The 12747-nt window shown below is 39.8% G+C and overlaps 1 protein-coding gene across 2 annotated transcripts in view; it reads left to right on the forward strand.

The window, feature by feature from the left end:
- Nucleotides 1-12747, forward strand: part of SCFD2 (sec1 family domain containing 2) — a 181404-nt gene that overhangs the window by 23046 nt on the left and 145611 nt on the right. Inside the window, exon 3 of one of the 2 annotated variants that reach the window (XM_001233405.7) lies at nucleotides 7173-7300. In XM_001233405.7, the coding sequence (XP_001233406.4) occupies nucleotides 7173-7300 (128 nt within the window). The remainder of the gene's footprint in view (nucleotides 1-7172; nucleotides 7301-12747) is intronic. The other variant, XM_015285524.4, reaches the window with a different exon arrangement.

Below are 12747 nucleotides of genomic sequence, written 5' to 3' on the forward strand. Positions count from 1 at the left end.
TTTCAAAAACTAAGAAAACTAATCAAAAACTAAAATAAGAGTACTCTTAGAAATATGAAGTATTGATCCATTCTGGTGTGACAAACCCAGCATGTATAATTTACCTTGATCTGGAAAAAAACATCTTGTGTTTTTTATGTTTTTCTTAGAAGAAGGCATTGCTGCATGTTCTGTTGAACATGTATTTTTTAGAAAATCAAGTGTATTTGCTCTGGATGTGCATAAATACAAAGTAATGCTACAGACTTCAGTCCTGAAAATACCGACAGCTGTTTCTATATAGAACACTGTAGGTAAGTTATATTAGATCTGGTTGGTCGCTTCCAAAACAGAGAGGAAGAGCTCCTTCTTGCCCTTAACATGCCTGTGTCAGATCAGCACCCACAGTCCCATGGCACCTACCCATAGCACAGGGACTGTTCAGGGTTGGAGCTGTGAGTGGGGCCTAGGGCTTGATGCAGCTGTGCCTCCTTGTGTCATCCCGCTGGTTTGCACACTTAGGAATGTGCAGCGTTCACCAGGGTCTTGGCATGGCTCTTGGAAGCAGCAGAAGAATTGGAGGAGAGATGGTGTCTCCTGATGCATGGTCCCTTGCTCCAGACTCATGGCCAAACTGTGTCTTATCATACTCTCATTCTTCACTTTATCAGAATTGAAGGATATATTGCCAACAGCTGGGTTGCTCTTCGTGGTAGCCTTCCATACAACTGTGGTGGTGGCTTTTGATGCACTGCACAATGAGTGTAGGCATTACGTCTCCTTAAATCTAATGTGAGTTATTGTAAGGGATATATGTTGGCAGAGCACTTACTTCTTTTAGCAGCAGTTGGGTTTTGGGCAGCTCTGTGGTATTAATGAAGCTCTAATTTAATCTTTACTGACCTTTTCCCTCCTTTCTTCCTGTGAAAATACACAAAGATAGCTGAGTTGTAAAGCTGTGTGGGTATAGAGTGAAAGTTTTGCTGATATGGTAACCACGGAATCTATCCCTTGGTGAGACTATCACAATTATCCTGGATTTATACATTTTTAAAAACTATAAAATTGAAAACATGACTGCTTTGCTATGCTGAAATGCTTACTGGTTAATTTTTAAAGCCCACTCAATGTTATTTTTTGTCACATACTCAAAACTGGCATCAGCAAGTTGCTCTTTGAAATCCTGTCTCCAGGTGCAGAAATAACCACATTTGGTTGGACAAGAATGTTTGACTTCTTTTCATTTGGTTAAATATACGTGCTGATTGAAGAAACTTGTCACAAAAAGAATTTTATAAATGCTGACAGTCCTATTGGTAGATTTGAAAACAAAACTGTAACTGGAGAATGCTCTGTTAATGAATGGGCCTATTTTCTTGTATGGTCTTAATGCTTCTTGACCTGCTCTTGCTTTAGTGACTAAAAAGACCACGTTTTATTAACTTATTGATAGCATACAAGACCTGGAACAGTAAGAAAGTAAATATCTTTCTGTACTAGTGGTGTGAAGCAAGCAAAATACCATTTCAGCCAAATTTACAATTGTGGTGTGCATGGGGCTCCCCAGGGTCCTAAGTGTACTCTGTGTTCCATCCTTGCTTTTAGATTTGTATCTGCTATGTGAGTTTGTCCTCCAATGGCCAGTGCTTGGTTTTACCAATTTCCAGACTGCTGCTTCCATCTTATTGATAGTACATCCCAGTGTCACTGGGCTCCCTCTGCTCCCTTCAAATGTATTCAAGATGAGTAGCTTGGAGAATAAGCTTGCATACAATAACAGATATTCTGTCTTTCAAATAACCTTGACAGTACTGCCCATTCACTAGTTCAGAAAAATAAATCAATCTTAACAGATAAAGGAATAGGCATTTGATTGCCAACCTGTAAATGTCTAGACCCAGCAAGTTAGTTCAGGGATTCAGCTTTGAAAACTGTCATCTCAGTACCGTAAGTAGGAAAGTTGCATCTTTTAGGTGTCTAGTTTTTTCTCTCTTCTTTTGTAACCCTTTTTTGGTGGTGGCTGAAAGAGAGAGATATTATTTGCAGTTGAAGTTTAATTAACTTCAGTACAATAAATGGCTTATTAAAACAAATGTAATGTTTATGTATGAGGGGAAAGTAGAAATTTACAATTATCAGATGTCTGTCAAAAACTTTGTGTTTAACTTTAGTTAGGTCTTACAGGGATTTTGAGAGAATACATCCTTATCTCTGGATAAAAACATCATGTTTTTGTTTAATAAATTTTCAGTTACACCACAAGGTAACTACCATACTTGTTCTTACTGTATTCTGTTTGCTGGGATGGCCGATTGATGCAGTTATTGTGACCATAATGGTAGAAAAAAATGGAGAGGGTAAAAAACCCTTTGAGTGAAACTGAAATTTTCTTGGTGAAACTGATTAATTGCTGAGGCCCCGGAGTTTTAGTACTCTCTTTTCATTGTCAGGCTTGCAAAACATTTTATAATAGAGATTCAAATAAGTGTTTGTTGTCATACTTACCTTTTGTTGTGAAGATATTTTGAAGTGTGGTTTAGAGTTCCTGATTGTATTGCAGTGTAAATGTAAATAATTTACTTTCTCAAGCAAGGCAATATGATTCAGACAAAGGTTTTGTAATGTGTAATATATACATACACACACACACATATATATAAATTAACTTAGTTTCAAAAAACTACTCCCAGAGTACAATGGTTCACTAGATAACACGTAAAAACAATAAATAACAATGCCTGGGAAGTCAAGGAGTGCAATTGGAAAGAGGAATTTGAATTGGGGTACTGGATCCCATAGAAATTACTGATTACAGCATCAGTGCTGTCGGATTTGAACTAAAGCACAGGAACTGCAGATGGGAAAACGAGGAGAGGAAGGACACTATGACAAGAGCTGGAAGGCAGTAACAGACAAATGTGTCACCAAAAGGGGAAGATAAGATAATGTTGTTTCCGAGGAAAATTCTATGGTTATTCCTCAGACCAAGCAAGCAATAATCCCAGAACTGTGTACTCGTAACCCATTCCCAGCAGTCATTCATTTCTTGTCGCTAATGCAATGGGCAGAACAAAGGTCCTTCTTTGAAGGTGTAAGAGAGGGGAACTGGAAAAGTGTTCTCAGTAGCAGACATAAATCTGAATTTTTCAGAGCGTCAGTGCTGAGTCAGATTTGTTCCCTATAAAAATGCAGCTGCTTTTAAGTTGATCTTGTATGAATAAACAGTCTATGTTTTAGCAGTTTCATTTTGAAGTCAGGCATTTTTGACTCAAGGAATATACCTTTTTCTCCACTCATTCCTTTTTCTATTTTGTACTTCACTGAGCCATCCCTGTCAGTCAATTTTAAAAAGTTTTATATAAATTAAAACAAGATTGCGTTCAGATAGCAAACTCTAGTTGACATTTACTGTATGCCATAGCGATTTCTAATATTTGTTCCACCATTGAAGTAACACTGGGGAAAGTCAGCATTCCATCTTTATGCCAAGCTACTAATAGAGCCACTATCAACCTACAGACACGTCTCAAAATCCTGAGGAGCTTTCTGATAGAGTCTACTTACGTGGGTGGAGTTGTCTAATGAGAAATGCTTCTGTATTTTTCTCGTTTTCACTACTATAAGGCAACTATGTAAACGAGTAGCTTCTTTGCTTATGCAAAAACTGCTGCTTATTGTATGGTTGATGACAAGAATAGTACTTCAGCAATTCTAGGTGCAGGCACAGGGTGAATTCCTCAGTTGGTGGTGGAATTATTTTTCTAAGTGTGAAATTTTTATCATCAGTGGAATTTGCTATTCTGAAAGACGTGTAGTTTACTTTTTAGATGTAAAAAGTGAATATATATATATATATATATATTTTTAAGGTACCAGACTTCAAATGTGCTCAGTCTATCTTCTCTTCAGATTTTTACTTAGCTCTCCATTCAGATTTCAAATTGATTTAAAACATTACATATAATACGTTATGTATAACATATAACATACATTATATATAAATATCTCACGCTAATTATGTATTATACTACATAGTATACCTAAACTGTGAGGTATTCTCCAAAGCAGTAGGAAGAAAAATGTCATCAGAAACTGGATGAATTACACAGAGGTCCAAGCATACATGAGCATGGTTGAGCCTCATCTGCTTTTAGACTGTATGAGTTTTTTGTGTGCAAAAGCAACCCTCGGGGATCATGTAAACCTAGGTCCTTGGCTCTAAAGGAAACGTTCTGGAGTTAGAGAAAGAGGAATTGTGGGATCATGTGTGCCCTCAGCTCTGGCGGATGACACCAAACTATGTGGTTCGGTTGACACACCTGAGGGATGGGCCATCCAGAGAGACTGAGACAGGCTTGAGTAGCGGGGCCAGGAGAACGTCACGAGGTTGAACAAATCCAAGTGCAAGGCTTTGCACCTGCGTCATGGCAATCCCCACTGTCAGTACAAGCTGGAGGATGTAAGAATAGAGCACAACCCTGCCAAAAAGGACTTGGGGGTACTGGTAGATGGCAAACTGGACATGAGCCAGCAGTGTGCCCTCGTAGCCCAGAAAGCCAAACATATCCAAAAAAAGAATGGCCAGCAGGGTGAGGGACGTGATCTTGCCCCTCTGCTCTGCGCTGGTGAGACCTCACCTGGAGTACTGCATCCAGATGCGGAGTCCTCAGAACAGGAGAGACATAGACCTGTTGGAGCGCATCCAGAGGAAGGCCACAGAAATGATCCAAGGGATGAACACCTCCCTGGAGGTGTTCAAGACCAAGTTGGATGGGGCCCTAGGCAACCTAGTCTAGTACCGGATCTGGAGATCGGTGGCCCTACCTGTGGCAGGGGGGTTGGAACTTGATGATCCTTGGGGTCCCTTCCAACCCAAGTGATTGTATGATTCTATTCTATGATTCTATGATGGAACACCTCCTATATGAACACAGGCTGAGAGAGCTGGGGCTGTTCAGCCTAGAGGACAGAACTCTCTGGGAGACCCGATAGTAGCCTTTCAGTGTCTAAAGGGGGCCTGTAAGAAAGAAGGGGACAGACTCTTCAGCAGGGCCTATTGTGACAGGACACAGGGAAATGGTTTCAAACGGACAGAGAGGAGATTTAAATTGGATAGAAGGAAGAAGATTTTTACCATTAGGGTGGTGAGGCACTGACACAGGTTTCCCAGAAAGGTGGTAGATGCCCCATCCCTGGAGATATTCAAGGGCAGGCTGGACGGAGCTCTGAGCAGCCTGATCTAGCTGTAAGTGTCTCTGCTTATTGCATGGGAGTTGGACTAGAAAATCTAGAATCTATAAAAATGTACTAAACAAAAAGCAAACCTCCTCCTCCCGCAATTTTTAGTGCATCAGCGTGACTTGTTCTTACTTTTTATGACTTAAAATAATAGACTAAATATTTTATTACTGTTTATACTAGTAGCACATGGACCAGCCAGAAGAGGGTCTTGTGGTAGGGATAGTACATGGATGTGCACGCTTCTTTCAGAGCCCTTGTAGTGTAAATAGATGGGGCTCACCAGCCCCTGGCAAGGAAGGGAGAGCAGCAGACAAGGACAGGCAGAGAAGTGGTGCATCCTCCCAGTGTGAGTTCCTGACTTAGTGAGCTTGTGCAAAATCTGGGAGACTTTTGTTTCAGTTTCCTTTCTGTTGTTTGTTTTAAAGTCAGCCCATGGTGTCTGTGCTAACGTGGGACTCTACTTGTATTTGTGGTGATGAAGAGAACTAGGAAAAGAAGAATGGGCTGAAAGGTTGGAGAACAGAACATGACATGTCTTTCAAATGGGAAAAAAAGTATTTTAAAAATGAGATTCCTGCTGTTTTAGGTCTGATTCTTGATCTGTGTAATCTCCAGCTGTGGAACTGCTTGTTCAGGAAGGGATTAGTTAACAGGCAAAGGGGGCGGCCTCTTGCAATCTAAACTTCAGGCATGCTTGTAAATGACAGTGAGGCATGCCCTGTAGGTGCGATGTGAACAGGGTCAGCAGGCTGAGATAGCAGTGATGCTGGGTCAGTAGGACTGAGTCGGGATAACTGGGTATATAGAGTCTGTAAAAACAACATACCCAAGGATCCATTACTTTAAAGAGACTGTACTGAAGAAATGTAACACTAGGTTAGGTCACCTGATCCCCTGGTCTGCTTTTTCAGGATTCTGCTGCGCAGGGTGCTTTCCTGCTTTACTACATTCACTTTTTAAAGGTTTTGTGTGATTGGTATTGCACACGTTGCTAAACATAGCTGTGCATTACAGCCCTGCCATTGCAATGCAGCGTGTGTACAGCTGCTCTGTAACAGGTAGCAAATGAGTTGGGGGTGTTCTGTGAAACAGATCCTGTTTTGGCATGTTTATAAGCATGTTATGAATTACATAAAAAATGCATTCAGGAGTTAAATGTCTCCTGGGGTGAAAAAAAGGGAGGTTTTCCTAAGGGGCAAAAAAATCCAACACAGTTAATCCCAATTAACTTTAGCTTCAGGCGAGGGTTTTTTCTCCCTTCTCCTCCCCCTTCCAGAGGAAACACTGAATTCATTCACAAAGACAAGAAATGCAGTGTCCTGGATGAAACAGAACACTGACAGGGTAGTGAGTGCAGATGAGCCACACAAACTGATGTGTGTCTGTCTTAAGATTAGCAACAGCAGCAGTAAAAAGGAAATCTGTATATACAGAAACCGTAACAACAGTTGCATTCTCCTGTGGATTATCCACTTCATATAAGGAGAATCCATGAAACCCAAAGTGGTGGTAGTTCATCAAATCATACCAACAGCCTTCAGCACTGGAAGTATTGCTCTGGGGCTTTAAACTCTCACAGGGAAGTCACAGCCCATCTGTAAACCATCCTTCGCATAGATTTTTGATAACTGAAGAACTTTGGACTGTTTTTGATATTCCCGTGGTTGAACAGTAGTGCTTTCAGAGGGGCTAATGTGCTTGTTTCGGTTTATTACACGTGGATTCTTATGCTTTAAAATCGGTAGCAGGAAATTCTAGGTGTGTTATTGTAAAACTGTAGTGACTGTTTTGCTAAGAAAAAACAAGCTTTTATGTTGCGTTACTTTTGCTTGTGCCCTGCCCACCTCAGAAGAGTTGCTAAGTAGAAGCACTCATCTTAAAACATAAATGTTGTCTTAAGCTTATTCCATTATTCCAGCAGTGTTTAGTGTAACCCTGTCATTTTCTAATAGCAGTCCAGCTGCCAAAGCTCTCTGGGAGTCCTTCATGAACCTCAAACAGAAAGAAGCTGTGATGGAGGCCAGGAGACACCTGGTGGAGGCCGCAAGCAGAGAAAATTTACCCATTAAAATGAGCATGGGTGAGTAGCATGGCATACCCTTCCCTGCACAGTAGTAACACAGAAGGTGACAGCTGCTCTTCTTCCATTTAACCCTTCTGAGGAAAGCTTATGCCCACCCTCAGATTTGGGGTGTGTACTGTGATACTACAGAATCTTCCTGATACAGAAGTGAGAAGCAAATGTTTGCTAGAGCTCAGGTGTCATGTTTGAAATGCAGTGACAATAAGAGGATTGGAAACAGTTAAGAAGCGATGGAGTTCTATGAAGAAGGATTTTAAAGGCATGCAATTATTTAGCATTGTTGCTTGTCTTTATTCAGTAAAGAATGAGAATTTGGGTATTCTTAAGTCAGCAGGATATGCGTCCTTGGCGAGCAGAAGTTGTAAGAAGCTACTAACCTGATGAAATCTGTACAGATCTTGTGTTCAATTATGTTACCTACGTCGTGAGACTTATGTGAAATAAGGCTGCCTGGATCAAGAGAGTTTAAGCTGAACACCATGTTTGGGCACTTTTTAAACCTGATAAACCTAAATTCTTCAAAATATTAGAGATACAGAATATAAATAATTACTTTCAATAACTTTTTTTAGTGTGTTGTTCTAATTACGTGCTATACTTAGTGAAATGCAAGGACTGCTGTAAAGTTAGGCTTATTAAAACAATTATATGGCTCTATACCTTATTTTTATTCCTTATGGAATAAGAGACTCCAGAGTCTACTGCCAAGATACCGTGGAGAAATTAGATGTACAGCCAACTTGTGAACTCTTAACAGCTATAACATTTCATATATTGCAAATACCTAGAGCATACGTTTATTAGGTTATTAATCAGAAATACTAGATGTGTGCAACAGTAATTCTGTAAACTGTTTTAAAGAAATGGAAAAGGAGCAGCTGTGAGAGGGTTATTGCAAATTAACCTAAAGGAGAGGAGGCACAGTAAATGATAAAACTGTCTTTAAACTTTCTCTGATAATGTGTCTGATTATTCACTGTAGTAACATTAAATGTCTTTACATTTCATATGCCTTTGAAAAAAATAACACCCTTGTTGGAATTCAACCTCTTCTTAAAAGTAATTGCTTCCAATCTTTTGACGTAATCATCTGTCTACCACCTTCAATTCTCTGTGTGAATACTAGGTCAGCCACCCTTTCCATGTGGCCTCTTCGTATGGTATCCATTCATGGCTGTAATGACCTAGGTTCTTAATCATGTTAACTGGTACTCATCTAATTTCAGCCTAAATGTCTGATATAAGCTGACTCTGTGTAGTGCTATGTAGAAACATCTAACGGGTGGTGTTGAAACAAACTTCTGATGCTATCATTTTTGAGACTTACTTTGGTTTGGAGGATGCAGTATAGGATAAAGTGCAGATATTAGTAATTATTGTTAATATTAGTAATTAGCAGTAATCACTACAGAAATTCTGCTTAGTGAATGCTTATTTTATATTAGAATCATAATTCATTCTAACATGGTTAATTTTTTTAACTGCAATTCACATCAAGATGTCACTTTGTCCAGTGACACACGTTTAAGAATGATGTATTAGAACAGATCTACATCATTAATGTTCATTACTCATCTGTCATGCCACAGAACGTCTTAAATCTGTCAGAAAAGCTGGAAATGAAGTTGTTTATCAATGATTTCTTTTTCTGAGAAGGAAGACTGTTCTGTGGACTGCACCAGTTCTGGTTGTTGTGTTTAATTGAAAGGCTGCTTGCTTCTGCTGTGACTGTGTTATGAGGCAGTGCTGGCTGAAAAGAGGGGAAATGCTTTCAGTGTTCCTACTTTGTGCTTCTACTTGAATTACTATGAGTTTACCTCAGGTTTGCATAACCTTGATTGCACACTGGTTTTCCTAGTACTCGGAGTATTTGCTGAGTTTTGTATGGCCCTAATATCGAGTGTCACAAATATATTTTCTAGCATAAAAGTTCCTTCTTACTCTCTTTACTAAGACCAGTTGTGTCAGAGTATTTTCCTTTTTGCTGTTTTTTGTTTTTTGTTTTTTGTTTTGTTTTTTTTTGCTGGCTTTCCCCTGGAAATAAGGAGTGAATTACATTTGAAAACAAAGCTTTAAGTTCCATTTGTTGTAGCTGAGGCCTCCTGCAGTGGCCAACTGGCTGAAAGCTGCATCATGCATGACTCTGGCAGAGCAGGAGTCCTGTGCAGCAATGAGAAACCCAATCCTATTCTGTTTCAATACTTTTGGAGCAAATAAGATAAATTCTGTTGCTTTCTGGGCTCTGATGGCCTGTGCTTGCCATGCTTTCCCTGCAAATAATGGATGCAATGTTCTGATTGCTCTTTCTATACCCTGCTGCACATGGCAGGAGATTTACCAATTGTAGGAGGATCCACAGCTTAAGCATTTGCTTTCTTAAAGAAACCCGCTGTTGAAGAGGGTACATCATCTTCTCCCTCTTCCCACAGATATCTCTTCTAGGCTGTGGAGAACTCCTTTCTTCCCTTAAAGGCAGCAGAGATGGACAGATAAGTTCTGAGGAAGGAAATCAACAATTGTGGCTGTATTTTTTTTATTCGAGTAGATTGGACTGCTGGTTTCAGGTGCTCTTGATTTACATATCCCTTATAGTAGTTGTATCTACCAAAGCAGTAGTGGGGAAAGTCTGGAAGTCCTGTCAACTATTTCAAAATAGTTTAGTGTAGGAAAAACTGCTGCTGAAGATAGGAAGTGCAGAGTTGGCAACATTTTGTGGAGAAGTCTGTGAATGGACTCTTGGAACGGATTCAAATGTAAGACTATCTCTGTGGTATTTGTAAATAAACTGCAGTTTTTCTTATGAAGAAAAAGTAAGACTGCTGAAACAGTCTTATATTCAGGTTCTCAGGTGGGCAATTAAGTGTTCTTGTATCACCTTCAAGGAAGAATTGCGTGTGTTTTATTTTTCCTTCTTTTATTTATATATAAGAAATGAGTTTCACGTCATTTCAGTTTGTGAGTGAAAGAACTGCACCGTCTTTACAATATTGAATGAATGACACCAATGAGCAGCCTATTCAAAACTGTTTACTGGCAGTAAAAGCCATTTTTTTCCTTCGAAGAAGTCTTGGAAAAAAGAATCACAGAGAAAGATGAAGAACAAAGTGATCATCCACATAATAAACTAGAACACAAAACCATGAAGGTACTCTGCCATTTCCATAGGGGGCAAAACCTCAGCTCTCTATCTACGCAGTGTATTTTGTTTTCTGAGGTCAAGCCTGGAGAAGACAGGCAAAGCACTGCTCAGAATTTCAACCAGCGTAAAAACTATGTGTGCTACATGCAGATGACTTCTTAAGAAGTTCATAACATACTTAGCCATACATAAATGATATTTAAAGGTGCGTTTTCCTTTGAAGTTTACTAATGCTGTCAGTATTGACTTTTGTGCACAGTTTGCTTGGTGTTGCTTACTGTGGGCATGTTTATGATAAATGTAAGTCTGGGGAACAGCCTTAACCCTTTCGGCTGTCTGTAGTTCCCAAAACAGTGTGTTTATATGTAAACAGTAGGTGGAGCTGTCCTTTGCTAGAAGTCTACTTAAATAAAGACATATTAAAATACTTTGGCATAATGAAAACACTGACATTTTATTTTATTGAAAGAATTAAATTTGTTTTTGTAAAGCTCTTTGGAAGACATTTCAGAAGATCACTGTAATGGCATTCTGGTGAGATTTATAGCGATTCAAGTGAGACAGTAAAGGGATTGCTTATACTTGGCTCTTAAATTAAGGGACTGCAAGGAGTTCTGCTCTGAGGCAGCTGCCTGATTAGCAGTACAGCAGAAAGATGCTGTTTTTTCCACTTCTCTACTTCCAGTTCCCTTCTTCATAGGTTTAATACATATCTTAATTATCTCCTGAACATGATTATCCATGAATATCCTCTTGAAAGCTTTGCTATTAGCATAGTCTTTTGGCAGTAATAAGTTTGCTACAGATGTTTGGTGGTTTTAGAAACACCCTTGCTCTTCTGTTTAGAAAGAAGACGGTAAACTTAGGTCAAGCCTGAATTCTTTTGTTGTGTCTCTTTACTGGCATGGAGGCTGAAAGTTGAAACACTGGTGTAGCAACAGAAACAAGATGCTGTGTGCTGTTACATGAAACCTTGTTAATAGAATAAGGACCTTTTGGTTTCTTTCCATTTAGAATCATAGAATCATAAAATTGCTAGGGTTGGAAAAGACCCACAGGATCACCCAGTCCAACCATTTAAACTGTACAAATGCAGTTTCAAAAATCAGGCTCACTATACAATATATAGGCCTCAAAGCAGCCTGTGGGGCATTCAAATCCCTTCTGCAGCACACCTTAGGGTAAGTGATAGGTACCTGGGTAACAGCTGGTCTTCTCGGTATGTGGGTGGCTTGGGATACAGAGGGATCGAATTGTAGAGTGGTTCTTGGGATGCCTGTGCACATTCTTCTGTCATCTGTTTAACTGGGCTTTAAGCCTGCTGGGACAACAAGCTGCAGAAGCCAAAGCCTCTCTGAAGGCAGTCTCACAGGATAGGAGGGTTCCTGTACCAACTTGACTGAGACAAGCCTGGTTTAGTCTGCAGAGTCCTGAATTCTTCATGGTGAGTCTCTCCATGCTCCTCCAGTAGCTCACTGGTGCTCTTCAGGGCATTAACCCAAGAAAAGGTGAGACTGCTCCTCTCTGACCTGGAGTCCTTTTGTTGCACAGCGTGAACCATGAGTAAATTTTTTCCTTTTTTTTCTCATCCAAAGCAACAGAAGTTCTGCAGTGTGGGAACTATCTAGCCAAGCAGATTTGATTTTGCAGCCTGTTGCAGTACTGAGTTCTTGACTTCTCCTTGAAGTGCAACTGTAAGCATTGTCTTGACCTGTAGCAAATGTTCCTAGTTTCAGTGGTGGTCAATACAGCAGATGGTCTATTGCATCATTCACTCCTGGAGGCAGGAAGGCTTTTTTCCTTCTTAGAATGTGAAATGTTTTTGAAGGGTTTGAAGTGTTTCTAAAAGCTTTGGACTATTTGTGGAGGCTTCCTTATAAACCATTGCATTCACAGTGGATGACCACCCTTTTGATTCTAGAGGAAGTAGGCTTTCCCTGATAACTCTTGATAAGGGTGGTCTTTCTAAATAGTCACCACCACGTACAAATGTGGAAATAGATTGATGTTATGGCTGTTTCACCTTGCACTGTTACACTAGGATGAAGTTCACAGTTTCATCAGACTAATCAGTATTCATTTTACTAAATAAATTCCATCTTCTTCCAGTCATTTGATTTTTGCCTGTCTAGAGAATTGATGTTGCTCCAAGCCCTGGATGTGCAAAGAATATGTGGCTGCCTGGTTGTGTGGGGTTTTTGTGTGTGTGTGTGTGTAAAAATAAATAACATTTACAAAATTGTAACATCAGAACTTCTCACACTTAGTTGGTGTTAAATGAAAAGTTTGAGTTTACTCTGAAGTA

This window comes from Gallus gallus, chromosome 4 (genome assembly GCF_016699485.2).
Source record: "Gallus gallus isolate bGalGal1 chromosome 4, bGalGal1.mat.broiler.GRCg7b, whole genome shotgun sequence".
In the NCBI taxonomy this organism is placed as follows: domain Eukaryota; kingdom Metazoa; phylum Chordata; class Aves; order Galliformes; family Phasianidae; genus Gallus; species Gallus gallus.